This window comes from Syngnathoides biaculeatus, chromosome 3, assembly GCF_019802595.1.
Source record: "Syngnathoides biaculeatus isolate LvHL_M chromosome 3, ASM1980259v1, whole genome shotgun sequence".
In the NCBI taxonomy this organism is placed as follows: Eukaryota; Metazoa; Chordata; class Actinopteri; order Syngnathiformes; family Syngnathidae; genus Syngnathoides; species Syngnathoides biaculeatus.
The window spans coordinates 20,530,873-20,556,383 of NC_084642.1; the positions used below are offsets into that span (position 1 = coordinate 20,530,873).

Sequence of the window (25,511 nt, forward strand, 5' to 3'; positions counted from 1 at the left end):
GAATCTTTCAAATAGAAACACACCACATTATACATTTATTTGAAGATCCCAAAAGGTGATTTTTCTTGTCTTGGTAACAGTGCATCATGCAAAAACAAATAAAAAGTGGTGCAAGGTTGTCCTGGTCTCCTGACTTCCATGAGCCACCCGCTGCTTGGGTCGTCAAGACGACCAGTCGTATCCGCGTTGTTCCGATGAAGCTTTACTGTCAGAAGTTGTCAAGGTGTTTGAAACAAAGTTGTTTATAAATATGATTATATCCTTCGGGCTTTGCGCGGTCTGCAGCCGTTGTGTGGCACGGGCGTGTTGTCCGTGATAGAGACCACCTCCAGGCCCCCCATGCTCAAACCTTTGATGGCAGACTGTAACAAAGGCAGCGAGGGAAAACAATCTAATCCAAGATCAAAATTCGAAAATCAATTCGTTTGATCAGTTACAACACATTATGTCCTGTGTGTGTGTGTGTATATATATATATATATATATATATATATATATAAGTGTGTGTAAATACATATACACGTATATGTACACATAATTTTACACACTTTTTCTTTTCAATTGTAATATGTAACTTCCAATGTATATTCTTTTTCTTAAGAGTTTTTGTTACATTTAATTCTCCTTTTACAATATGTGTGCAAGGCAAATCATATTACAATCCTTTGATACTTGCTTAACACCAAGACAAAAATAAATGGAAAAAAAAAAAAAAAAGTCCACTCACCAACCGTCCTGGACCGAGACCTTTGACAACGACGCGAACAAATGTCACGCCCTTGGCTGTTGCTTTCTTTTTGGGGTTGGGCGAGAAGCACAGATATAAAAATATGACATGTAATGTTAAAGACAAAAAATGATTACTAAATACGTACGGCTGCAGCAGAGATGGCGGCGGTCTGTGCAGCAACTGGCGTGGACTTCTTGATGTTCTTGAAGCCTTCCGTCCCGCATGAAGTCCTGACCAAGGACTGGCCATTGCAGTCCGTTAGCTGGATGTGTGTGCTGGGGGTGAAAGTGTGTCCTGTGTTACATGATTCCACCGCGTGGCATCTGTAAAGCTGCCTCGTTCACAGAAGGAGGCCAGTGAAAATGACCACATAACATAATACAGTTGCACCATGAGTTAACTGTTCTGAGTCTTTTAAGTTACTTGGTCCATTTTGTGTTGTTGTCTTGGACGAACATTTGAGTACAACAAATTTGGGGTGATTTTCCACGATGCCCTGGCATGATGATGCATAGTTCAAGTCAAGACTGGCGGGGACTGCTCGCATCATGGGCCCTTCGGGTTGGGGGTGCGTCTGGCTCTCCGGGGCTTTAGGGGAGGTGGATTGGGTCCATGTGACAAGTTGACAGGTTGGATCGGTGAGGCCGGCGGACCGCCCTGGGCCCCTCCCTGCATGTTCCCCCCCCCCCTACTCCCCAGTGCATAGTTACCACAATAGTCAAAGGTAAATCCAAGGAAATCACCTGTCTGCGCCGCGACACCATAGCATCTCCAAGGTTTAGTTCTCTTGTACGCGGTTGAGGTCCTGATGGCCGTAGGAAAAATACTGTATTTGGCACTGTACCTGGTTTCAGCCTATGCCTAACCACACCTGTCTATCCAATGTTTTCTGCAGTCTTACTGGAAAAAAAACACCAATTCAAAGTGATTGGCACAGAGTTTGGAAAGGTTGCTAGGCAACCATAACTGTTTCTTCCCCCGTTTATCGACTTTCCACTGATCACATGTAAATCTAATGAAACTCTTATTTGAATCACTTCGAAATGGCAGATATGGCTTGTAAAGGAGTGTTAAAGTTCTCAAGAAAAATTGTTACATCTTTTTCCTCTAAACCTTTATGAGTCAATACGCTGCCATACAGCAAGGTAACAAGCCGGGTGCAAAAAGCCTTATTGTGGATCAAAATTTCACGGGACTGTGTTTGAAAATTGCCAAATGCCAACACGCAGTTCCAAACTAAGACAACTGCCTCAGTTAAAATATCACTAGGAAGATTGATTTCAGAAATAGCAATCTGTTAAAAAAAAAAAAAAAAAGGTTGCATTTTACATCACATCCTGTTGTTTGGTACTGTTTCTGGTGGCAATTGACAAAATGCAAAGTTGTTACAATGAAAAAGATCTTACTTGTTATATGTGGCTTTTATATGTAGGATGGGCAACTCCTCGAACTTCTTTCCGGCCCACCTGAGTGGGCTGTCCTGGCCAGGCAGTGGAGGAACATGGCTGCGGGTTTGAATCCCAAACAATCAGTCACTATGATTGGATTAACAATGCCCTTGAATCAACAAGGCACTTTACTGGGGGGAAAACAATTACCTAAAGTCCCTGGAGGTTTCAGCGGAGTCTTGGCTGTTCGCTGCCGCCTCCTGCAGCCTGAAGGCAGCACTTTGGAACATCCTGCTACTTCTAAATGCAACATACCATAAATTAGCGTCAACATGTACATGTACTGACTGTATTTTATATTACAGAGCTAGCGAGTTAGCACGACTTACAACGAGGATCCATAGGCGGACGCTTGTCGGCAAACACCTAAAGAGTTTAAGACTAAACAAGTAAATTTATACATTTTAAATGTAGGAAAACCTAACCACAAATCATCCGCGAAAGTACCACAAACGTGACATTGAAGGTTTACAGACGCTAGTCGTAGTCGTGGATGACAATGTCGTTGCGTTGGAAAGGGGCACATGTATATTGATAGAACATGTTGGTAATTGAGTAAATGTAAATATAGCATTTATGTGTGATTAAATGTCGTACTTTTACACGTATTGTATGTCCTGCCATGGGTCTAAACGTTTACTGAAACAATTTAACGTAACTTAAAACAATATATTGACAAACTATTCCCCCATGGTAATTGGAATGGACTGGTCCGCTTACTACAAAGAATTGTGGGTAGCCATGTATGATATCATAGATAAGACCGTAGACCAGATTCGCCGGCCGCTTTCGCAACTCACGTAAACTTTTTACTTGGCATTCATGTTGGAAAGGTCAATGTTAGCAAAGACAATGCATCCAAATTGTAATAAGGTCGTCACTTGCTCTTTTATTTGTAGATTTTTATGTCGTTTAACGTTTTATTTCGAAGCCAAAGCGCTTGCTATCAATATATAACATTTGAAGAAACAAAAAAAAAAGACAATTTTTTTTTTTTACCCTTGAAAGGTTACCTCTCGTTCTGTTAAGGTACATATACGCGAATTTATGTAGGAACAGAAACGGAATCATTTTATTCTTATTTTCCTCCGTCCACACACATGGAATAAGATGACGGCTTTGACCCTCCTCTTAGTATCCCCGTAGGCACTAAGCTCTAAAGGTGATATGGAGGCGTTCAATGACCTGACCTGATCAATTTAAATGCGCGTATATTTTCCATTTCAAACTTCAATGCAAACTCATACTTTTGGTTTATTTTGTGGTTGTTGTTTTTGTTGTTGTTTTTTTTTTTTTTTGCTAATTTAATTGACAAATGTACTTATTTTTCACGATTTCTTATAATGTGGAAACAAAAATGTGACGAGCACGGTTCCTCTCGTGTTTTACGAAACGTTGTGAGTTGGAGGATTTATTTTGGAGGGCGGGCACTGAACGTCATAGAAGAAGATGGCTGCCCCCTGTGCAGCGATCGCACGTCGGGCTCTGCTTCGTTATCTGACGCGTTTTGAGAGGACCCCGGTGGCGAATTGTGTGTTTCGCCCGTTTTCCAAGAGTTCCCTATGCCGTTCAAGCTTGCGGAACAAATTAGCTACAGAAAAGCCGCGTTCCCCTTGGACTCTGATGGCTGCGGTGTATTTGCAGCGGCCGCCGGTCATCTCGTCAGATCTGAATCCCTTGGAGCAGCGCTTTGCTCAAATGATGCAGCAGGTGCGTTAAACATCATTATAAATACACTATGTTGACGTTTTAAAATCACTTTTAATTCCATTTAGTCACAGTTAACTAGTGCTGCACAAAGGAGTGTCAAACTTGTCAAGGTTCAGGACGTCACGCACAACATGGGGGCGCCCGTGTAGCCTTAAATCTAAAGTAAAAGACCACACCTAGCAGAAATATATCATGTATTTTAAAGTAAGTTTGGGTGATGAGGCCTTAAAATATTTTATAACATGCCAGATAGGTGCCAATTTTTTAAATAATTAAATAAGATAGCAAGGTAAGCAGACCTCTCTACAATATGACGTTTCATTTTTTTTCATCGTTACATGATACATTGACACCCCATTCATATAAAACCGACTGGCTTTTAGCGGGGCGAGAGAACGATTTCTTGGTGATGTTTAGATCATGGTACTTGTATAGATAACGTTTTTTATTTTGTTGAATTTGAATTAAGTAAGTGAGCTATCACCAGGTGCCAGGATGGACGCCATTACTGTGATGGGTTATTGATTTCAAGGCTCTTTGAGGTGTTTTGCAAGCGCGCCATATTTTTCAGATGGAGCTGGAGAAAAGCGTCCTGTGTGAGCATGAGCTGCGCCTGCTGGAGGACGCAGAGAGGCTGAGGAGAAGGCAGGCCGACGATTACGACGAGGATGAGGACGATGACGAGCGCAAGGACCAAGACATCGTACTAACGCAGGATCTGGAGGACGAATGGGAACGCAAACTCAAGACATTCAGCCCCACGCCCAGAGTAGCAGGTCAAGAATACTATTATTTACTATTCCTATGCCTGCTTCTCCCACAACTGCAGCTATTATTACAACTCCAATCACTCACATTTGAAAAATGTACAAGTGTGGTCAGTCATGCTCGCAGATCAAAGTTGTGGTGTGATTAGGGATCGAATCTCAAGACCTTAAAAAAACTTACTGGATTAATATAACAAATAAAATGAATTAATAACTAAAATAGAAAACTAACACTTTCCAATTTCAACTGATATTAGTAGAACATGATATAAAACAGTATTTAAAATTTTTCATCAATAAAAATTATTGGTCTGACAAACTTAATCTGAAGAAAAGTTAAATGCAATATCCTGTTAAGGAATAAACACGAACGCTCCATACCCAGAATATTTTGAAAATGCTGAAAGTTTAGTTCAACATAATCGGCGTGAGTGGCAACAAGCGAGCGATACATTGTAACAAACATTCCTGTCGTCAATCGTGAATTGTTATAATCTAGCGTAATTTACGGTGGTACCTATTGTAAATCCGTTGAGGAAAGATGGCAGTAGATGATTTATATCTTCCTAAAGCATGTAGAGGGGAAAAGTTTTCGATTTCAAGAAAATGCGTACCACGGAGAAAATGACCATTCACATTTAGAATATAGGGACAGACTAGTCTAACGTTAGAATTTAAGATTACCTGTGTTATATCCCAGACATGTTTTCAGTGTAACTGAATTTCCTTTTGCGAGGCTCATGATGCTGATGATTTTCAACATAAATGTGCTCGCAGTATGTGAAGCAGCTCTGAACATGCGCTTTTGGCCTATCTTCCAAACATGCTCAGAACGGTTAACTTGCATTTCGTGTTTCCGTGTGAATACTGATTGATTAGGAGCAGGCTTGTTTTGTTAACATTTATGAAATAAGCACGTAAATTAATGTCAAGACCTCACAATATAAGCGATGTCTTTCAATATCTATTCTTTCTACTCGTAACAAATTTTTCGCGCGGGACTTTTCATGCTCAACTGTGCAGATTCGCGAGTGCAAAGGCGCGCGAGCATGGTCGCGCTCGTCAAATGTGAGTGACTGCTACTACCACTTCAACATCTATTACAATATTTACTACTTCTACACCTGCAGTTACCTTTACTATTCTAATGCTATTATTACTGCTACTAAGACTAATATTACAACTATTACTATTTCTAATACCAGTATTACTACTACAATTATGACCACCACTACTTCTTTTGCTTTTCTACTTCAACGTCTTCCACTACTATTACTACTACTACTACTACTACGACTGCTACTTCTACTTTTCTTCCCCTTCTACTATCAGTGTACCTCTATTCCTTCTACTATTGAAGCTTCTTCTCCTTCTAACCCTTTTGCTACTACCTCTACCACCACCACCCGTACTACTGCTTCTTCTATTCCTCCTCCATCCTCTTGTACATTTATTCCCCATCATGTTTCCCCAAAGGATGCCAGTTGTCGATGGTTGGCCCAGTTGCTAAGTGACACCGTCCCTGTGTGTGCATGTACAGACGACGTGGATAAGGACCTGAGCTCACCGCAGCGTCTCCTGTCCGACTCTCTGGTGCTGCTGTCCGAGCAGCAGGTGGGAAGCGACAAGCTGTGGCTGCTGCCTCAGGCCCAGTGGCTGCCGGGTGAGACGTTGAGGCACACGGCCGAGAGGGCGCTCGCCTCCCTCACAGGTACGAGCATTCGAGCACGTGCGGCGGGGGCCATGATAGGGCGTGTCACCTTAGACAACTCCTGTTTTGTCGCTCTGACCTCGCCACCACAACAAATTTCCTGTAGTTCCAAATTTTGTGTCGTAACCTCAAATCTAATGTGATTGCCATCATCGACTCCACAAATCAGGAAAACCCTTCTAGACAATGAAGATGGGACCTTGTGTAAAACGTAGATTAAAAACAGAAGGCAAAGATTTCTTAACTGTTTTTAACCAATTTTCAATTGAATACACTACATAGACAAGATATTTGTTTGAACTGATGACGATTTTTTTTGCCCCCCAAACGTTCAACCATTTTCAATTTAATACCTTCAAATCTGTGTGACATCACTTTCCCATTAACAACCATCAATAAGTCAGTGGGAACTGAGGACACGATTTATTGAAGTTTTGTAAGTAAAATTCTTTCCCATTCTTGTCTGATGCGCTCCTACATCTACAGAGAGCGCTACATTTGTTATTTATTTTCTAACTATTTTTCAACATACGAGGTAAATGGTCACAATAAATAGATTAGATTTGGTATTGCGCCTTGCTTGGGAACCGAGGATGCTTTGTATATGATTTATTAAATAATAGCCTGTTTCAGCGTCAAACTGTGGCCATTATTGAACCTCCAGTTTTACAAGTGTAGAAAAATAACATATAGTTTTAATCGTATATTTGTACATCAGTGTACCTGAAGAGTGTAAATATATGTGCTATTTTTGGATGAAGAATTTATCCGGGCACATCTGCCTCACCGTTCTAATGACTGGTTTCCAAATCCCAGCCTCGCCTGTGGGGAGTTTGCATGTTCTCCCCATGCCCGTGTAATTTTTCTCGAGGGACTCCGGTTTCCTCTCGCATCACCAAAACATGCAGGGTAGTTCAATTGAAGACTTTACATTGCCCATAGGTGTCAATGTGAGTGTGAATGGTCATCTGTAAAAAGGGTTAGACCAGTTCAGGGTGTACCCCTGTTCTCGCCCAAAAATAGCCGGGATAGGCTCCAGCTTGCCCGCGACCTTAGTGAGGTACAGAAAATGGATGGATGGAATATAAGAATGAGTGAAAAAAAATTGATACTACTACTTTCTTTACCATGCATTGGTAATAATCAGAACAAGAATTCTAATGCTAATTTAACCACTGCATTGTAACAGTAAAGTCAAATAAAATGCTATTCAGATCACTGATCACCTCGCCCCACATAGATGATTGACCGCTTGGTGTCTCCCCTCCCGCTCCCCCTCCAACAGAACCCGCTCTCAAGGCCACCTTTCTGGGCCAGGCACCATGCGGTGTGTACAAGTACAAGCTGCCCAAAACCGCTCGCAGCGAAACCACAGTGGGAGCCAAGATCTTCTTCTTCAAAGCCATCCTGACTCATGATACTACGATCAATTCGGAGCCCAACGGCAGCCTCATGTGGCTGAGCAAACGAGAACTGCAGCCCTTTCTAAAGCCGGCCTACATGATGAAGGTGGAGCGCTTCATCTTGGGTCCCTGAGTCGGACTATTAGGTACACCTGCACCATCCAACCGTGCTTAATGTCAGTGATTCAACTATACTTGGTAAAAGTCCACCCAATCAAATGTCTTTATTTCTTTCCTTACGCAAATAAAGCTTGAGCTGTACCTGAATGTCCCAATGTGAGGAGTTGTCTATGATTTGTTATTTGAGTTGCGTCATGTGCAGATGTGATGGATCATGTACAAATCAGCTGTCAGAATGGTTTGTACTTTTCATCCAGTCACAATTAAATCACTCTATCCTGGTGCAAGCTTAACCTCCATTTTCTGTAACGCCTATCTCGACTAAATTCGGGCAAGCGGTGGGGTGCACACTGGTCGCCAGCCAATTGACCCCTCCGTACAGGGCACTTAACCACGCCTCCTGAAGTGACCTCACGCCACGTGCGCCTACTTCAGACAAACAATGAGCAAAAAGGGCGGCGCAGCAAGAAAAGAATAGAGCGAAACTGTCCGATTTACCGGCTGATTTCTCACTCGCATTCTTAGCTAACAGTGAAATATCGTTGAAAAGCAGACAGCAGGGCTTCAAGTATTTCAGCGAGGGGTATTTCAATGGTATTTACATGCATATCGACGGAGAAACCATTGATATTACCGCGAGATCTTTCCAGAGTCAGAGGAAGACAGAGAAGCCACATAATATAATATATTATAACCCAAAGACGAATTCGTCATTGACAGTTTCCTTTTTTTGTGTTACATATCACACTTGTGTGCAGAATCTGTATATGTATCTGTATAGCCGTATGAAGGAAAAGAAGAACGCGAGGCTTGATTTACGAGTTGTTTCTCTCATTTTCTTTGTGTAACATCATGCGCTCCCCTCAATAATTATTCTTGAATTAGTGCCGAACCTACGTAAGTCCCGACCGAGTACGACAATCACTACTTTAGTGTCCCCAAACATCCTTCCTTCAGTCTTGGTGTCTTGGTGCACGTCGAAGGCTTTTAGGACTGCTAGTCCGGTTTAGCTTAGCTAATTAGCCGCGGACAAAGGGACACGTTTGTGCAGTCAGATCATCGCAAAGTATCGCTCAACACAGATCAAGTGTGTCAATCATTCACACTTAGCTATGTTATGCAAGCGAAGAACTGCTAATTCATTTATATGAGACATGTATTGAAAATCAAAAATAGGGCTTACCTTCGTGCAAACATATCTGTTCCGGTTGATGGATTCAGTTGATCATGCGGTCTTCCACAAAGTTTTATCCATCAGAGACATGTTTCGTACTCGGTCTTCTGTTCCGGTTGATTTTAGATGGATTCAGTTGATGATGCGGTCTTCCACAAAGTTTGATCCATCAAAGACATTTTTCGTACTGGGTCTTCGGTTTTGGAAAGGGTACGAATCGAACTCCACCAACTAGCCTTTCAGGATACCTGTCGTCACTATTATAAAGTCCGTGACTACGCCACTTAACCATATCTATTGTTAAAGAACCCAAATACGTGAAAAAACGCCAACAGAAGCTATACTGGACCATGCAATGTTGTCTGAGAAAATGGCGCGAGCAAAAACGGGCTTTGGTTTATGCAGATCTCTGGCCTCTGATTGGTCAGTGACGCAGATTGCGCAATTTCTACAGAGGGGTCAATTGAGATGCTGTGTTGTGTCCTAAATCGAGCAATTCATGCTAGAAAACCATCCAATATGGCGGAGTTGAAACAACTGCAAAGACGAGCGGGACAAAATTCCTTCAGCGTGATGTAAAAGACTCATCATAAATTACCGCAAACACTTGATTTCATTTCTTGCTGCCAAAGGTGGCACAACCCATTACTAGACTCAGGGCGTATTTACTTTTTCGCAAAGGGTCGGAAAGGTTTAGATTTTTTTTTTTTTTGTGCCTTAATGAATTGAGTTGTCATTTGAAAACTGCATTCTGGATTTCCTTAGGTTGTCTCTGAATGATATTAAAATTGTTTGAATAATTTGAAACATTTGTGTGTGATAGATATGGGGGGAAAAAAAACTAAATCAGGAAGGGGACAAAATACTTTTTCACGGAACTGTACATTTATTTACTTGTTAAATCTTGACAACTATCTGGCATGATATCACAAGATAATTGAAGACCATATCTGCCAAACTTACTTTAGTTTTTATTATATTCCTGTTCTATTTGGTCTTTATTATAGCTAGTTTTAGCCTTCACGGGCACCACTATTTTCTGCATGACTTCCATGCTACGTTCCCAGAACCTTGGAAAGTGTGAAACTCCTTAGTGCACAAAGTGTGTGTGCAACGAGATAAATGATAATAATTAGCATTATAAGAGTATAGATATTGAACTTCATTCTTTTATTCTGGTGTGAAACGCACCTGTTGCATTAATTAAGCAAAAGGCTGCTCCAAGGGGTTCAGAATTGCCGAGATGAAGAGTAAAGTGTTGTTTTTTTTTTTGTTTTTTTTTTTGGGAGTGTAAGAAGTGAAAATGCAGTGGAAATGAACATTACGCTGATAAACAAACACTCCAGTAAAGTGCGGAAACATTTCTACTTGAGACACTCATAATTTGTACTCATCTGCTCATTATTTGACACTTCTGCCTCAAATAGTCAGGTGCAGTTCATAATATTATTATAAACCCTCATCCACTTAAAATCGCGTTCAGGTGACAGTCAGTAGATGTCAGTATTGTCCCACGTTTTACAGCGGATACTGCCTGTCTTTGCCGACGTCACACCTGTTGTCATTCTGAAAAGGTGCTTTCCTTGAAAAGCATAGAAGTGAGCACACCATTACCGATTCCAAGGCTGCAGCATAATTTAGGCTGTGCATGACGCAACTGTGCAATTTCAGGAGTTATTTATAAGGTTCCAGCAATTGAGGCTGAGGGAAGAACTGCAGTTTCACAAAACAGAACTGGGATTTTGCAGGCCACTCTTGATGAGGGGAATGTTAAAGATCAGTCACTGCAGCAAAGGGAAATGCACAAAATGTACAAAGCAAGGTCCTTAGAGACAGGGATGAGACAGTTTGCTGTGGATGAACTTGACCGGCCTGCAGACTCCTGACCTCAGCCTGATAAAATACCTTTGAGATCAAATCAAACTCCACGTGCCTTGTCGGGGCCAGCAAAATAGATTCAAGAAGCGCAGTCAATTGTGTAAATTGTTGAGGTAGACAGTAAAAGGACGGAATGACGATTTCATAATGTTTTCAACATACTGTCTCACAAACTGCATAGTTGGATGCCACTTGCCATTCAAGGTGCCACTGGAAGCCTACTTGTCACTCCCCAGAAGGTCCCTTGGGGGGGGGGGCATTTGTAAAGCTGCTCAAGCCAAAAAGAATAGCAACCTTTTGTCACATTTAGCCTCAACACGTGTTTAAAAAGTCACTTTTATGCACATTTATGAGAGCATTTGTCAATTCAACAGTTAAGTCCAATGGTGAAGCTCATCGCTGCCACTGTGGGGGAAGGAGGTTCAAGACCCCGACTGGACCATCAACCAACATCAACTGGGTGCATGATTGTGGTGTCCTTGAGCAAGACACTAATACCCTGAGCTGCTCCTGATGCGCCTCAGTGTGTGTGTGTGAAATATTTATCAAAATATAAATCAAAAATTTTAACGTAAATATTCAAACTACAGTGGCTCAGCTGGAACGCATTGGCCTCACAGTTGTGAGGATCAGGGTTTAAATCCCAGCCCCGTCTGTGTGGAGTTTGCATGTTCTCCCTGTGCCTGCGTGGGTTTTCTTTGGGCTACAGTTGCTGCTGCTGCTGCTGCTGTCCTTCTTTTTTTATTTTGTAAGTAAGCTCAATATTTAGTTTGACCCGAAGCATTTATATTTAACATGGAGAATGAATACTTATATTAAAATATTTATTTTAACATTTAGTTTTAATATTTACATTTAAATGTAGAACTCATTTTTAGATATAGATTTAACATGTAGATGTACATTTTACATTAAGTTTTAACATTTATGTTTAATCTTTCTAACGATTTATATGATTTTAAAAATGTCTCTCGCTCTGATTATTAAATAATTGTAACAATACTTGTCAACTTTATAGTTTTATCCAAATAGTATATGGTAGTATGTGGTAATAGTATATGTTACATTTAAACCTAAATTTAGGTTTTTGTTTTTTTTAACCTAAATTTAGGTTTTTGTTTTTTTAAATGTAACATATACTATTTGGTTTAAACTATAAAGTTGACAAATATTGTTCTAAATGTCCAAAAAAAAAGTGAAAAACTTCACACCGTTCTTTTGAACACTGTTTGAAGCTAAATGTGACAAAATGTTGCAGTTATTTTTAGTGTGAGCCGCTTCACAAACGCCACCCCATACTGTGGACCCCTTCATTACGCTTCGGGATAGACCAAAAATCGCACTGCTTTATTCTCGCAAAATGTACTTTTTTTTTTTGACACTGCTTCCAATGCAGATCTACTCGGCAGAACTTATCTTGGGCAGTTCTTCCGTAACTGCAGTTTTGGAAACACTGCAGATGGCAACCCGGATGAGAGCTGCCGTCAGCCTCCGATGCGCCAAGATTGTGTAACGCAGTAAACATTGATCAATAGTTGCATTGTTCTTTTTCCAAGATTTTGTTTATTATGTCAAGTTACTGTTTTCAATCAGTATTTGTTAGAATTCACTGAAAACACTTTATTAGTGACCACAAAAAAAAAATGTTTCCCTGACCTTCATCATGAGAAATCTACACAAGGAAAATGTAATTTATTTTTTCTCAGAATACAAAACAAAGATACGCTCTAGATCATCAACCTATTCATCTTACTGTCAAAATGTTATCTTCACCAACTTAAATATAATAAGCAATTAATTTTCCTCAGCCATTTTTATGGTGATGAAATGATTCCATGAAACACCTGAAGGACGCGAGTAATAAAAAGGCTTTGATCGCACTCAATGTTTGAGAAACATTCAATTTATTTTTCCACTATTATACTATCCCCGCCTGCCCTAAAATGTCCTATTTCCAATTTGTATACTTGCACTACTACTGATACACTAGACTATCACTACTAATAATAATTCACAACACTAAAATGTCCATTCTTTCGCTTCTAAAGTGATAATTACAGTACTGTACATGTTTTGTTTTTTTTTTTTGGTCATGTTGGTCTCATTGTGTACAATATTTCCAAATGTTGACTGCTGGTGTGATTGCAATGATGCTTGACTATATACAGCTTGTTTGCGAAGGTCAGACACACACGCAGGCACACACGCACGAACACACATGTGTATTGCTGTCGAAATATATTTTGCTGGTGCTGGCTGGAATCCTTGTACATCCAAAACTGTGACTTTTCAGTAAAATGAATACAGTATATGACGTTATTGTTGAACTTTTGATGTTTTATTGTGGGCGAAAGTCATTTTCAACCCTTATGATTGGTCAATAATTAGTAAAGTTGCCAGACCAACTGGAGGACTGACCAATAGTATAAATTTGTAGAATAATTATGTAATTGCGCAAATTTGGACATAGGAGGCTTTGGCCTGATGCCAGCTCTGTGTGTAAAAGTACTCTGGCTGTTTTTTGAAGGGTATTAATTCACCTTAAATTCCACGCTAATGGCTGTTAGCTTGGCATTATATGTTTATCGCGCCTCCGGGGCCCCGCCTTCCTCTTCATGTTTGCACTGCGTTGTGGGCCACATTCGTAAATCTGCTTTACAGCGATTGGCTAAGCGGTCGTGCTCCCACAGATTAGCACACATAGCTAAGTGTTGCCACAGGTGAGCAAGGCGTGATTTACAGAGTTTATCACACTAAGGAGCTTTTCCCATCCGTGTTCACCTTTTATGAAAGCGTGTGTATCCAAGTGAAAATGAATGTTTTAGGTATCTTCAAGAGGAGAACCCAATACCAACTCAGTGAGCCCCTGAAAAGTTCGAAAAATGTAGCCCCGAGACATCAACCCGAAATTGGGCAGGCACGTCTATCATGTCTGCCATTGAGGACAAATTGTCCCAATCTGATGTTAACGGGCCCAGAAGCCTCTGGAGGCCGAAAGGATTGGGGTGTAGCGGATATGAAGATGGATCCTTGGAGGTATTGGCAGGTTTGTTGGGGGGGTGGAGGAGGTCAGCACGGCGGGGGAACATGGAGGGAGCACCGAAGAGAAGGAACAATGCAAGTTGAGAGGCGTTGTACTGCAGAAGAAAGGCTGATTCGTGGCAGGTGCACAGTCGAGGAGGTGCTGATTAATGCGAAGAAAGAGGGGCGTGGGAGGAGAGAAAGGGGGCCAGAGGCGCAGAGCGCCACCCGAGGTCCAACAGAGGTACTACAAGGCACAGCTCATGACACAAATTCCAACAATTGTACAGAGCATAAATCCATCCATCCATCCATCCATCCATCCATCCATCCATCCATCCATCCATCCATCCATCCATCCATCCATCCATCCATCCATCCTTATTCCAGCTATAATATTATCTCAACAAAAGCTACATCACATTTGGATGAGAGGACTCCTGTTTTTGCGCTTTCAGAAATGAGTTTTGAAAATATTTTCTTCCAAAAAAAAAAAAGAGATTGATATTTCTGATCAAGCTATTCCGGTCTGTGGTCTGTGTGTCTTTTAAGCCTGGCAGAAGAGACAGATGGATTTCTCATTAGTATGTAATGTGTAAATAAGTTTTACTTTGATAGGATCACCCCTCCTCTCTATGTAAATAGGATAACAGCTTTGCACTGATTAGCCTCTGGGGATCTAAAATGTAAAACAAATGTAAACCTACTTTTGGCCCACCCTGTAAGTATTCATTTAGTGTGTTTTAAAATGCTTGTAAAAATTTGTACCTTGGTTTGATTTATATGAAAAGCGTTTCTAATATTTTGCTAAAATTAGCTACAAGGAGTGTGTCAAATAGTGTGATGCTGTTTTAGACAACCACCACAATAAATACTAAATACTGCGAAATAGAGCAATATGATCTCAGTAAAGGCGGAAATTTGATAGCTCAATGTGCAGTTGTGAATATTCGGTTCAGTTGTACTAATCCCAGTTGAAAAAAAAAAAAAAGGGAACGCCTGCAGCCGTGTCGGCCTCACAAAATCGGCACCACGAAGCACGTTTCGAGGAAAGCTGGAAAAAAATCAAGGCAACAGGCTCTGCCACAGGCTTGGCTAACAGACGGCGGGAGGGGGGGTGACACGGTGGCCGCTGCGATGCCAGCATTCCCGGCCATCTGAAGCCCTCGGCTGACATCCATCCACGCAGAGAAGGCAACCGGTGGGGTCGCAAACCCAAAGCCATTTTCTCTGGGTCTTGGTCCTAAGAAAACCTCAAAGGGCTCTCTGTTTTGATAGCCTTTGTTGCTCAGCTAGTTGCTAAGCGAACGAAATTAAACAAACACGATGTCATCCATTTCCATAATACTCTGCTTGAAGAAAGTCACCATTTCTTTCCAGTAAGATGCTCACAAACATTGATAGGCTTTTTTTAAAAAAAAAAAAATACTGCTGGGATATTGTCCTCTCCTCATCACAGTGCAAGTGGCTCATGACCATTATAATGATAAACTGGGAACGCATTTTGGAATGATTAGGATTGTGGTTTTTATGTCTCTTGTTAGGTTCAGGTAAAACAACTGAAGGGAGGACTTTGGTGGAAATAATCAAGATAAATGAAGGCATACACAGTTGAAACCAATGTTTACAAACGTACACACAATCCATAAATGTATAATATATATATATATATATGTATACATATATATATATATATATATATATATATATACATATGCGTGTGTGTGTGTTAGGTTTTTGTGATGTAAAAAAAAAATTAAAATGGAAAAAAATTATTTCTAGAATTTTTCCGCCATTAATGTAATCCGTAACCTATGAAGCCTGGGGAGGAAGTAATAAATAAACAAATAAATGAATACAAAATAATAGTGGGGTTGCATAAGTGTGCACACCTTATATGTGGGGTATTGACTGTGTTCAAACTCATGAAATTGGAGTCACCCCAGACATGCCAGCAGGTGTCACATTTAAAAATGTTTTTTAAAAATTACTTTTGTGTAATTGAGCTACACTATTAAATACAACAGACAATACGGGAATGTGATCAATATTTTTATCTTAGTGTATAATTTTTTAGTTCATAGTTATTATAGTCTTAAAATAAATGAATGAAGGAATGAATGAATGTCATACACTATTTGTCAAAAATATAGGTTTTTAAAAATTACTGTCCACTATTTTTAGTAAGGTACAATAAAATAAATCAATATGGAGAACCATATTCAAATAAAAAAAAATTTCTGGAATTGATCATTTTTATTGTTCGTATTATTATTATTATTATTATTATTATTATATGATATTTTTTCCAATTCATTCACACAATTATTTCTATAAAAATGAACTATTATGGCAGTTATTTATGAATAAAATCAATACAGAAATAAATATGACACTATTTAGAATTATAAATGTAGCAGTTGTGCCCAGCAGCACTTACGGGGCAATCATTTTAAAAGCACTTTTCAGCATTTAGGCAAAAAAAGCCACTTAAATCTCTCAATAGTCGTACTCGTCATTAGCAATGCAAGTGTGTGACTTGAATGAGTAAATGCAACCTGTGTGTGTGTGTGTGTGGGTGTGTTTGTGCGCACGTGTTTTTTCTCGTGTTGTTGTTGATGCAACACATTAAATCAAGCACCTAAATGTTTTATATTGTATTTCACTTGTGGCCAGTGGTGCGGTGAGTGCATCCATCTCCAGCGAGTGTGTACATGCATTAGTAGCACAAGGATTGTGTCCGCAGTGCACCCGACTACACTCTGCCCTCCATTTTTGACAGAAATGGCAATACATTGGTGCAGCAGCATGTGGCTCATCACTCAAGGTTGTTTTCCCGTGGCCGCGTGTTATGCACCGCATTCCGAATCATGATGAAAATTGTACTATAATGTCACAAAGATTGCATTTTTTGATTTTCAGTTGAACTCATGGAGGATCACCGAAATCAGACACCTGTTCTAACTAGTTTGGGCCTGGTGTACTGTTCTAGATTCCATGTCCCGAACGGGACAAGTTTGAAGAAAATGTTTTGAAGAGTGAGGAAATGCCCCATGGAACAATGCTGCGATGGGCAGTCTACAAGTAGGCGTGGCTCTATTTTTGTCTAAATTGTATTCGTCCCCTTGCATTTAAACTCTTCTACAGTATGTTTGTCATCACGACGCCGACCTTATATAGCAACTAAGAAAGGTGTTTGTAACTTTAAAAAAAAAACAACAACAAAATCTGGCAAAAATGACAATGCCACCTCTTTGGTGAATATACAGTAAATATGGGTATTTATTTTGTAGGTCAGCCATCTTTGAAGCAATACATACTACACTGTTGCACCCCACCAAGACACACACACACACATGCTGGGATGAGCAACACATACACACATACACAAACAGGAGCTCACACTGTGTCTGGCAGAGAGACCTCCGGCCTGCAGGGCCACACGTCCTCCTCCCTTTCCCCGGATCCGCCACCTCCTTCGCATCACCCAGCAGCTCCTTCCTCTTCCCCAGGAGCTGTCAATCCCATATGTGTGTCTGTGTGTGTGTGAAAGGGAGGGAGGGGGGGGGTGTAGGGGAGGGGGTTGGGAACGTCAATGGACAGCAAGAGGGGGAAGGTCAGATCCTGCTGTGCCGTAAGATGGCAGGATGGCTGACCCCAACTTCTTCCGTCAATCAGTGGCACAGGCCGAATGTGATCGGGCTCCAGTCACCAGTCCCCACTTTACAGGGTCAGCATTAGCATATGGGAGCAAAGCCCAGAACAAATTCGGCAGTTCTCACTTCGAATGCAATAGTGAGGACTATTATATTCTGGCTGGAGTTTCAAGACATTAGGTTTAGAAAGCATGGGTTTGGGTTTTAAGGCAGGATTAGGGCTTCAGACAAAGCTTTAAAGGAAGAGGTAAAACGAAAACTATTTTGGGCATGAATATGTTGTACGTGACGCCACTAGTTTAAACAAAGTATTCTGATTAATAGTGTTTGTGGAATAGGAATCAAACAGATGGATTGATCAATTTTTACCTATTCCAAGGGCCGAGCTTGTTGGGTAATTCTGTGCTCTCCTGTCGACTAAAATTATCATCACGGGTGCCCTCGCCAATGTCACGTGACCAAACCCAGAATTCAGGACATTGGGCTGTATGCTGCCATTGCTCGCAGAAATCATTGGTTACATAATGATTAAGACTATGTTCTAGCAAATTTCAGTGCAAACCACCATCATGTAATTAACCTCTGCCTTTAGTCAGAAAGTTGAACTCAAGCCTGGCGCAACAAGAGATAAACGTGTTGAACTCAGGAAGGCATGGATGATTTTAGTTCATATTTTACTCTAACTGAGGCACCGTAGAAAATATATAACACCCCAAGTAGTAGATAAAGTTATTTGGGAAAGTACAGGACTGCTACTAGGTGAAAATGAATCTCCACACATACTTTTGGTTCTGGCACATCGATGTATTTGGAGTTCCTACAGATCCATTTTTGACATACTTGAATTGTAGCTTGTGACTACACTAAATGTCATTTCACATTCCAAGAACTTTTTCAGTACTTTAAAGTATTTTTTTCAAATAAATATTCCCATACATATGTAGATCAGTACAATACATAGATTTAACTAAGCAGCATCAAATATAGAACATGTGGAAAATTTACAAAACAAGTTTTGAGCTCCAGACTTTACTTTGAACAAAAGGTTTCAAATGATAGTTTCAAGCCTGTGTTAGGGTTTCAAAGAGTGGAAGTTTTTCAGGTTCCCAAGTTTCAAGCCAACATTAGTATTTGAAGTGAGAGTTTTAAGCCTGGGTGAGAAAATACAAACTCCAGTTAGCCTTTGAATTTATGTTTTCAACACTTGAGTTAGGTTGTCACATAAGGGAATGAAATAATATCGGCTCTCTGCGGCATGGCCGCAGTCCTCCATTCTACTGCAGCGTCACGTGATGGGCCCGGTCTCCTTCCAAAGACCTTTCGGATGGCCGTCAATGGTCCCTATGGGATATTTAAGCTGTTATACTTTGGCAGCACTGTCCCCACGCCCCCACCCTAAACCCCATAAACCCCCTCTCGGGGGCTCCCCCAACATCTGGCAGGAATGAAGCAAAGTCAAGGTCCCATCCGAGGTGGCAAGGTGGGGTCATGCGTCACAGAGCTTTTAACTTTAAAAGGAACGCTCTCTGATTGGAGACCTCTTCCTCAGAGTGCTCACTGATGAAAGGCAGTTAGGGAGGTGGGGTATAGGATGGCCTGGGGCTACAGACGTCAGGAGGGCTACATATGGCGTGCATGCAAAAGAGCAGAATTGGGAACAGGGGGGGTCCCCGGCGAGATCGAAAACATGAAAGCTAAAGTCTGACGTGTCGCTAGACAAACGGGAGACAGCCCAGTGACACAAGCTACAAAAAAGCATTATGCCATCCGCAGTGGCGTTTTCCAAACCTTTAATGAGACAAGGCACAGATTTTCCATTGGAAAGATCTCACAGCCCGCCACCAAACAAAAATGTCAGAAAAACTATAAATGCTGAAATAATGATGGCCTCGTCTCAAATGACAAACTCAGTGTGAAATGTGGGCCTGTTCAGTTGAAAACAAAGCTATTCTGGATGAATGGCAAGTAACTAGGGCACCAGCATTTAATTGTTCTGCTTGTCTCATATGTGTCATTAGCACTGATAGATGAACAAAAATATAAAGATACATTATTTGTTGTAAAATATGTATATATATTTTTTATTTTTAGCATGAATATAAACAAAAATGTTAACATTTCCTTTCCCACACTTGACGATCCTTTACATTATACTGTCATGGTCCTGGTCCTGCCAGTCCAGCCCTGACTGTGTGGGTTGCCGCGCTGATTGGGAGGCGCACACCTGCGCCTCATGCTGGCTGATTGGCCCCAGTGTATATCGGACCATGGGGACGATCGTTGCGGTTCATGCCCCGTTCCAGCACTCGCGTATCTCTGATCGTTTTTCCGTGTGTACCAACCTCTGCCTGTTCTCCGACTGACCCCGTAAGCCTGACTCCTTTGATATTCCTGCCTGCTTTGATCGATCTCCCGTGTACTGACTCCTGCCTGCCCACAGACCTGCTCTCCACGCCCGACATCCTGACTATCGCTGCTGCATTTGACTGCCTTCCCGATCCCCGACCTTGGAATAATTAACGTTTTTCCCGAATTACGCTTGCGTCTCCCGACTCCTGCATTTGGGTCCTACCTCCATCTCGATGGGTTGTGACACATGCTAATGTGCCATGACACCATGGTTGAGAATCACTGCTCTGAAGGGTCAGTCAGTCAGTCAATTGTGTTATGCCAATTGGCATCTAAGACAATAACTCGTTGGCGTTTTGGGCAGCAGCTCTGACCGAGTCTCTCCACTTGGGTCTGTCTTGAGCCATTTTCTTTTAAGTACCCCAGCTACAGCGATGACTCTTCTCTTTCTCAATGGTTCTGCTACGTGATAGTTTGGACCCTTATTGTTTAAGGTTTTGTTTGGACATGATTTCTCATCAGCATGATGTGTGGAAGGTAGAAAACTTATGAGTGTCTTTTTCTGTAGTCTTCCAGAATTATAGTCGGGTTGACAAAAATACACAGCTTTAAAATATTCAGAGTTTGAGTTTGGATTTGTTTTAGTCCGATCCCGAGATTTGTTTCAGCCTCAGGAATGATTACTTATGATATTGTGAATGTCTCGGCTGGTACTCCCATTGTTACAAATGATAATTTCCAGTTAACTGAAGTTACAAGTGATTTCTTTGACCTGTTCATTTATTCTTAGTGCTTTTGGTGCATTCGTATTGATAGGGATGACTTCGGTTTAACTTGTTGTCCACAGGACTGGAGTCTCCCTAGCCTTTCTTCTAAATGTTGATGCACCTGCAATGGCTTTAAGGGTATAACAAAATGACTATCTAATTCCTCTCACTTGCTCTGCTGTTGTCTTTCACTTGACCCAGTTTAAAGTGAGGTTGAATAATAGAGAAGACATAAAACATCTCACATCTTTCCATCTGCGCTTGGTACTGGCAGTAGCTGAGTATTGGGGCATTGCCCAGGAATCAAACCCTCCCATGCTTAAAGTGTCAATTTCTGGTTTGAAATAATGGGTTAAGTTAGGATTCAGTGTAAAATCAGGGTTTCATGTCAGGTTTAGGGTTTCAAGTTAGCTTTTCCAACTAGAGTTTCCAGACAGGGTTTGGGCATCAAGCTAGGGTTTCACAATTCGGTTTAATGCTCCACTGTCATGCCTATAAACATTCTAAAACAGATATTGTAATGAAAAATACATATGAAATTATTCACTTCAATGTCTATACGAAAAAAATAAATCTGAGTGGAGAGCGTGTCATCCATGCGCAAATTTGTGGAAGTCTCCCTCGACATCCAAGTGGTAGCCATATTGCGTGTAACGTCATCAGCAGACGTTACACCGGGACATTCGCCATTGAAAACATGTTGTGGCAACTTGCTATGGAACACGGAAGCTGTTTTCAAAGAAGAGAACATCTCATAATCGAGTGAAATGACCTGGGCAATGTTACCCTATCATTTCGAGCCATATTTTGATTATACGCGGATCACTTCTAACTCGCTCACAATATGTAGCGTACTCAGGAAGACACATGCCGGGCGGGGGGGAGAGCTCCTTTCTCCTCCCCCACGCGGTCAAACCACCTCTGTGTCGAGGGCAACGGGGAAGCCGTCGCCGGAGAGCAAGCCGTCACTGGCGGGCAAGCCGACGCACGAAGTGGGGTGCCCAGACTCTGGTGGCCGGTGGGGGGAGAGCCTGGCCAAACCACCTACCCGCCCGATTCACCTACGCGTCGGGGCTAACACCGAGCCCGGCCTTGCGGCAATACACAAGGCCAGTGGCAATCCACAAGGCCGTGCGGAGGCCATGCGGAGGTCGTCCTTCCGCGGCTGCTGCACGGAAGCCGTCCTATGCGCACATCAACACAATTAGCACCCCTGACTTACATGGATCTTTTGTTACGTTATGAGAGGATTACATCCCCCCCACTATTCTTTTTTTCGTAGCTCTATACACACCTACCTGTCATTTGGAACCCACGAAGCTCTCGTCCTTTGCACCTGTCCAATCCATTTTTCACGACGAACCGGGTCTTTTGGAAAAGTATGAAGAGTAAATCCATCCTCCCGAGTGTTCTAACAATACCCAGCATTACAACGAGCCGGCATTTCGGCTAACATGAAGGAACAACGAGCTCCCTTCCCACAGGTAAAACTAGTATACGTAGACGAGCCAGCCTGAGTGCACTGCTGCTGTTAACGTCACTTCCTGCTTCTTCTTCTTCGCCAAAACAAATCCTTCGAGAGGATTTTCATGGCAGGAGCTACAAAAAGCCATGTACATCAAAATCATGTTTTGTGGTGAAAAAACGTATGGATCCATTCCGACTGCCTTTTTATCATTAATAGCATATTAAAACCCATGCCTTTCATGACAGTGGACCTTTAAAGTCTGGGTTAGGATATCGAAAACAGATTAAGAATTCAAAATTGAGTTTCAAGACAAGGTTAAGGTTTCAAAATAGGGTGACAGTTTAGGGATTATTTTAGGGAATTAAACAAAGATAAGGTATTCATATTAGGGTTTAAAAGCATGCTTTTAAATTAAAGATTCTAATGAGGATTTGAAGCTCGACTTACTATTTCAAATTAGGGTTTAAAATGAGATTTTGGGTTATAAACCTTGACGAGGGATTTTAAATTGGGTCTGAAGTCAATGTTAGTTTTTCAAATTCATGTTTTCAAGCCAGGGTTGGAGAGTGCCAAACCTGGGTTTGGGTTTCAAATTAGAGTTTCAAAACAAGCGTCAGGTTTCAAATTGGAGTTTCATGTTTGTGTTCGGGTTGCAAAGAAGAATTAAGATTTCAAATGGGTGTTGAAACTTCAAATTACATTTCCAGCAGTGTTTGAAATGGTTTAAGCCTGTGTTACCATTTCAGTGACAAATTACACCTTTCCCTAGCACAGGTTTTTTTTTTTCCTCAGAGCAAGTGAGGGTCCACTGAGAGGTATAAATATGTTTCAAACAGCCAGAAGATGATGTTCTCCACTTAGCGTGTGCTAATCGAAAGGTGGACTTAAGATGGAACGCAATAAGATCGACGCAGCAACGCCACCGCATTCTTTTCTTCCATTGCGCTCGTCAGTACTTACTCCAGCACAGGAGCTTGCTGAGCATACATTCTTAACAGAATCCCTTTTCAAATTAAATTTCAATGAGCCCCTCAGCTCATAAGCAGAGGCTCTCCTGACAACTTAATTCATAATTCAGTGCTGAGCCAGGACCCCGAGGGCCGTAATCGCTGCCTAAATGGAAGAGCCGCGCCGCTAAATGGGATGTTTGTTTGCACCTAAACCTCTTTACGGCCGCCGAGTCCACAGCTCAGCACAGTGCCGGCCAGGGCTTGGCTAACTCACGAGGGGGTCCGCGCAATTTGCTGACCGGCTGATTCAGAAGCCGAGTCCTGCCGAGGATTTTTGGGAGATGTTTAGAAGCAAAGGAACATGGACCAACCCGACAGGCGCATCACATATTAGAATTCTAGTGTTGTTTTTTACGAGATCAAGCATATGAGCAATGTTACACAGCATTGAGTTTGATGGGTCGCACTGGAGGGTTTCAAATAAGGGTTGGGGTTTCAAATTAGGGTTTCAAAGCTGGGTTACAAGTGAAAATTTGTAACAAGTTATTAGGATTTTGGATTTAGGTTTTATTCCTAGGTAAGTTTTCATGTTTGGGCTTCAAAACACCTTTTGGGTTTCAAACTAGGATTTCATGTCAGCATTTTGGTTTCATATTGGGGTTTCAATATAGGCAGGCGTAATGTTTCAAATTCGAGTTTCAAGCCTGGATTAGGGTATCAAGTGAATGTTATCACAAATATTAGTGTTTCAACTTTGGGTTTGATGCCAGAGTAAGATTTTGAGTGAGGGTTTCAAGGTAGTATTGGGATTTCAAATTAGGTTTAAATTTTAAAGCAGGCAGAGTCATGGGTTTCAAATAAAGGTTAGGATTTCGTTACAGGATCAGTGTTTCAAATTTTGGTTGTAAAATAGGGTATTGTTTTAAAATAAAGGCTTCCAGATAAGATCAAGGCTTCAAGTTAGGTTTTCAAGACAGGGTTAAAGTTTTTAATGACAGTTTGATGTCTATATTTGAGTTCACATTCGTCTTTCCATACAGGATTATGGTTTCAAACCAGGCTTTCAAGGCAGCGTTAAGGTCTGAAATTGGGGATTCAAGTCGTTTTCAAGCCATAGTTATGATTCCAATTTGGGGGTTCATGCCTGGGTTAAGGTTTCAAATTAGTGTTACAAGTTAGGATTACTAATGATCCTGAAATCCTGACCCTGTCTTGAAGTCCAAATTTAAAACCCTTAGTCATATTTGAAACCCTAGCCACGACCCCTAACGGGACATGCTGAAAGGAAAAGAAGAAAATCTTCAAGCCCTATTTTGTTTCCAAACCCAAACGAAGCAGACGTGGACTAGCATCCCTGCAGAGGATTCCGTTGTGTACAATGACTTGTCCATAAAGCTGATCTGTCTGCTCACAAATAAAAATGGAGCTCCTTCACATGCTGGCATTGGTTGGCGTGAGAGTTAAAAATGAGGATTATTTATGGTGAAAACCCCTGCAGTGTTGGCCCTGAGCCACGTGAAACACAACGCTAATAAACACACATCAAAAATGCATGAACATGAGCAACATGGCCAGCACTAATACAAAGTGAGACAACAAAGATGTACACAAAATGCAATTTCCATCATCCTTTGTGACAAGCACTTTTATTGGGGCTGTTTGTCATTTTACTCTGGCTGGATTATCTTCGGTATGTGCAGACAATCAAGTGTTCATTTTATTCCAAAAATGTAGAGCAGTGACAAAATTGTGAACCCTTTTAAACATGTTAGACAGAGCTAAGGTCACGTTGCTCCAGGATAGCCGTGATAGTGTTTGACATGTTAGGCTGCCCACTGACTAGAGGTGGAATGGCGTCTCCACACAAGGAGGGTAAATGAGTTGTGACGCTCAATTTGATGAATATTTTATTTCATGCTAGATATGGAAAAGGGGGCTCACTGATTTTATTTTCTATATCTTTTAATACTCTACGAGACCTCCGCAATATGGAGAAGATGCTAGCGAGTAGTGAACCGTAAGTAGCCCCAAAAGTCTGTCGTTTTGAAACAACCATCGTCTGCAAAAGATGTGGAAAAGATGAAAAGATGAAGAAAGTCACCTGAAGATGAAATATGTTATTGAGTGCAATTCATGGAACTCCGTGCCCCCCCCCCATTAAAACATTTACCTAAAGCATCGAGGGGCACTACTAATTGAAACTGTAGCCTTTCAATACATATTTCGCCTAACTATCTAAAATGTTATGACACGGGCAAAATTGGTCAGATGCTGCTCATCTAAAACCTTTCAGCATGGAGCACAGACGTGCAGAGGCCACAGTGTCACCAGGGCCTCCAGTGAAAATATATGTAATTTT

At 41.4% G+C, this 25,511-nt stretch overlaps 2 protein-coding genes across 2 annotated transcripts; one reads left to right on the top strand and one right to left on the bottom strand.

Moving 5' to 3' along the window:
- Window positions 1–12: 12 nt before the first annotated feature.
- mrps11 (mitochondrial ribosomal protein S11) lies at window positions 13–2,783 on the bottom strand. Its single transcript, XM_061814743.1, has 6 exons — window positions 2,508–2,783; window positions 2,329–2,418; window positions 2,137–2,235; window positions 876–1,005; window positions 728–793; window positions 13–362 (listed from the first exon to the last, which is right to left on the bottom strand). Exons 1-6 carry the CDS (start codon window positions 2,750–2,752, stop codon window positions 255–257), a joined length of 738 nt encoding a protein of 245 aa, XP_061670727.1. The 5' UTR covers window positions 2,753–2,783; the 3' UTR covers window positions 13–254.
- A 258-nt stretch (window positions 2,784–3,041) lies between these two features.
- mrpl46 (mitochondrial ribosomal protein L46) lies at window positions 3,042–8,044 on the top strand. Its single transcript, XM_061814742.1, has 4 exons — window positions 3,042–3,888; window positions 4,460–4,664; window positions 6,196–6,366; window positions 7,652–8,044. Exons 1-4 carry the CDS (start codon window positions 3,628–3,630, stop codon window positions 7,900–7,902), a joined length of 888 nt encoding a protein of 295 aa, XP_061670726.1. The 5' UTR covers window positions 3,042–3,627; the 3' UTR covers window positions 7,903–8,044.
- The last annotated feature ends 17,467 nt before the right edge of the window (window positions 8,045–25,511 follow it).

What these genes read in the sequence shown, in the direction of transcription:
- mrps11 (XM_061814743.1), bottom strand. Translation starts at nt 2,752, where the DNA reads ATGCTATATTTACATTTACTCAATTACCAACATGTTCTATCAATATAC. An exon ending in TCCGCCTATGGATCCTCGTT is followed by an intron (nt 2,419 to 2,507) that starts GTAAGTCGTGCT and finishes TGTTGCATTTAG; the next exon opens with AAGTAGCAGGATGTTCCAAA. An exon ending in ATAAAAGCCACATATAACAA is followed by an intron (nt 1,006 to 2,136) that starts GTAAGATCTTTT and finishes TTTCACCCCCAG; the next exon opens with CACACACATCCAGCTAACGG.
- mrpl46 (XM_061814742.1), top strand. Translation starts at nt 3,628, where the DNA reads ATGGCTGCCCCCTGTGCAGCGATCGCACGTCGGGCTCTGCTTCGTTAT. An exon ending in CCCCACGCCCAGAGTAGCAG is followed by an intron (nt 4,665 to 6,195) that starts GTCAAGAATACT and finishes GTGCATGTACAG; the next exon opens with ACGACGTGGATAAGGACCTG. An exon ending in GGCGCTCGCCTCCCTCACAG is followed by an intron (nt 6,367 to 7,651) that starts GTACGAGCATTC and finishes CCCCTCCAACAG; the next exon opens with AACCCGCTCTCAAGGCCACC.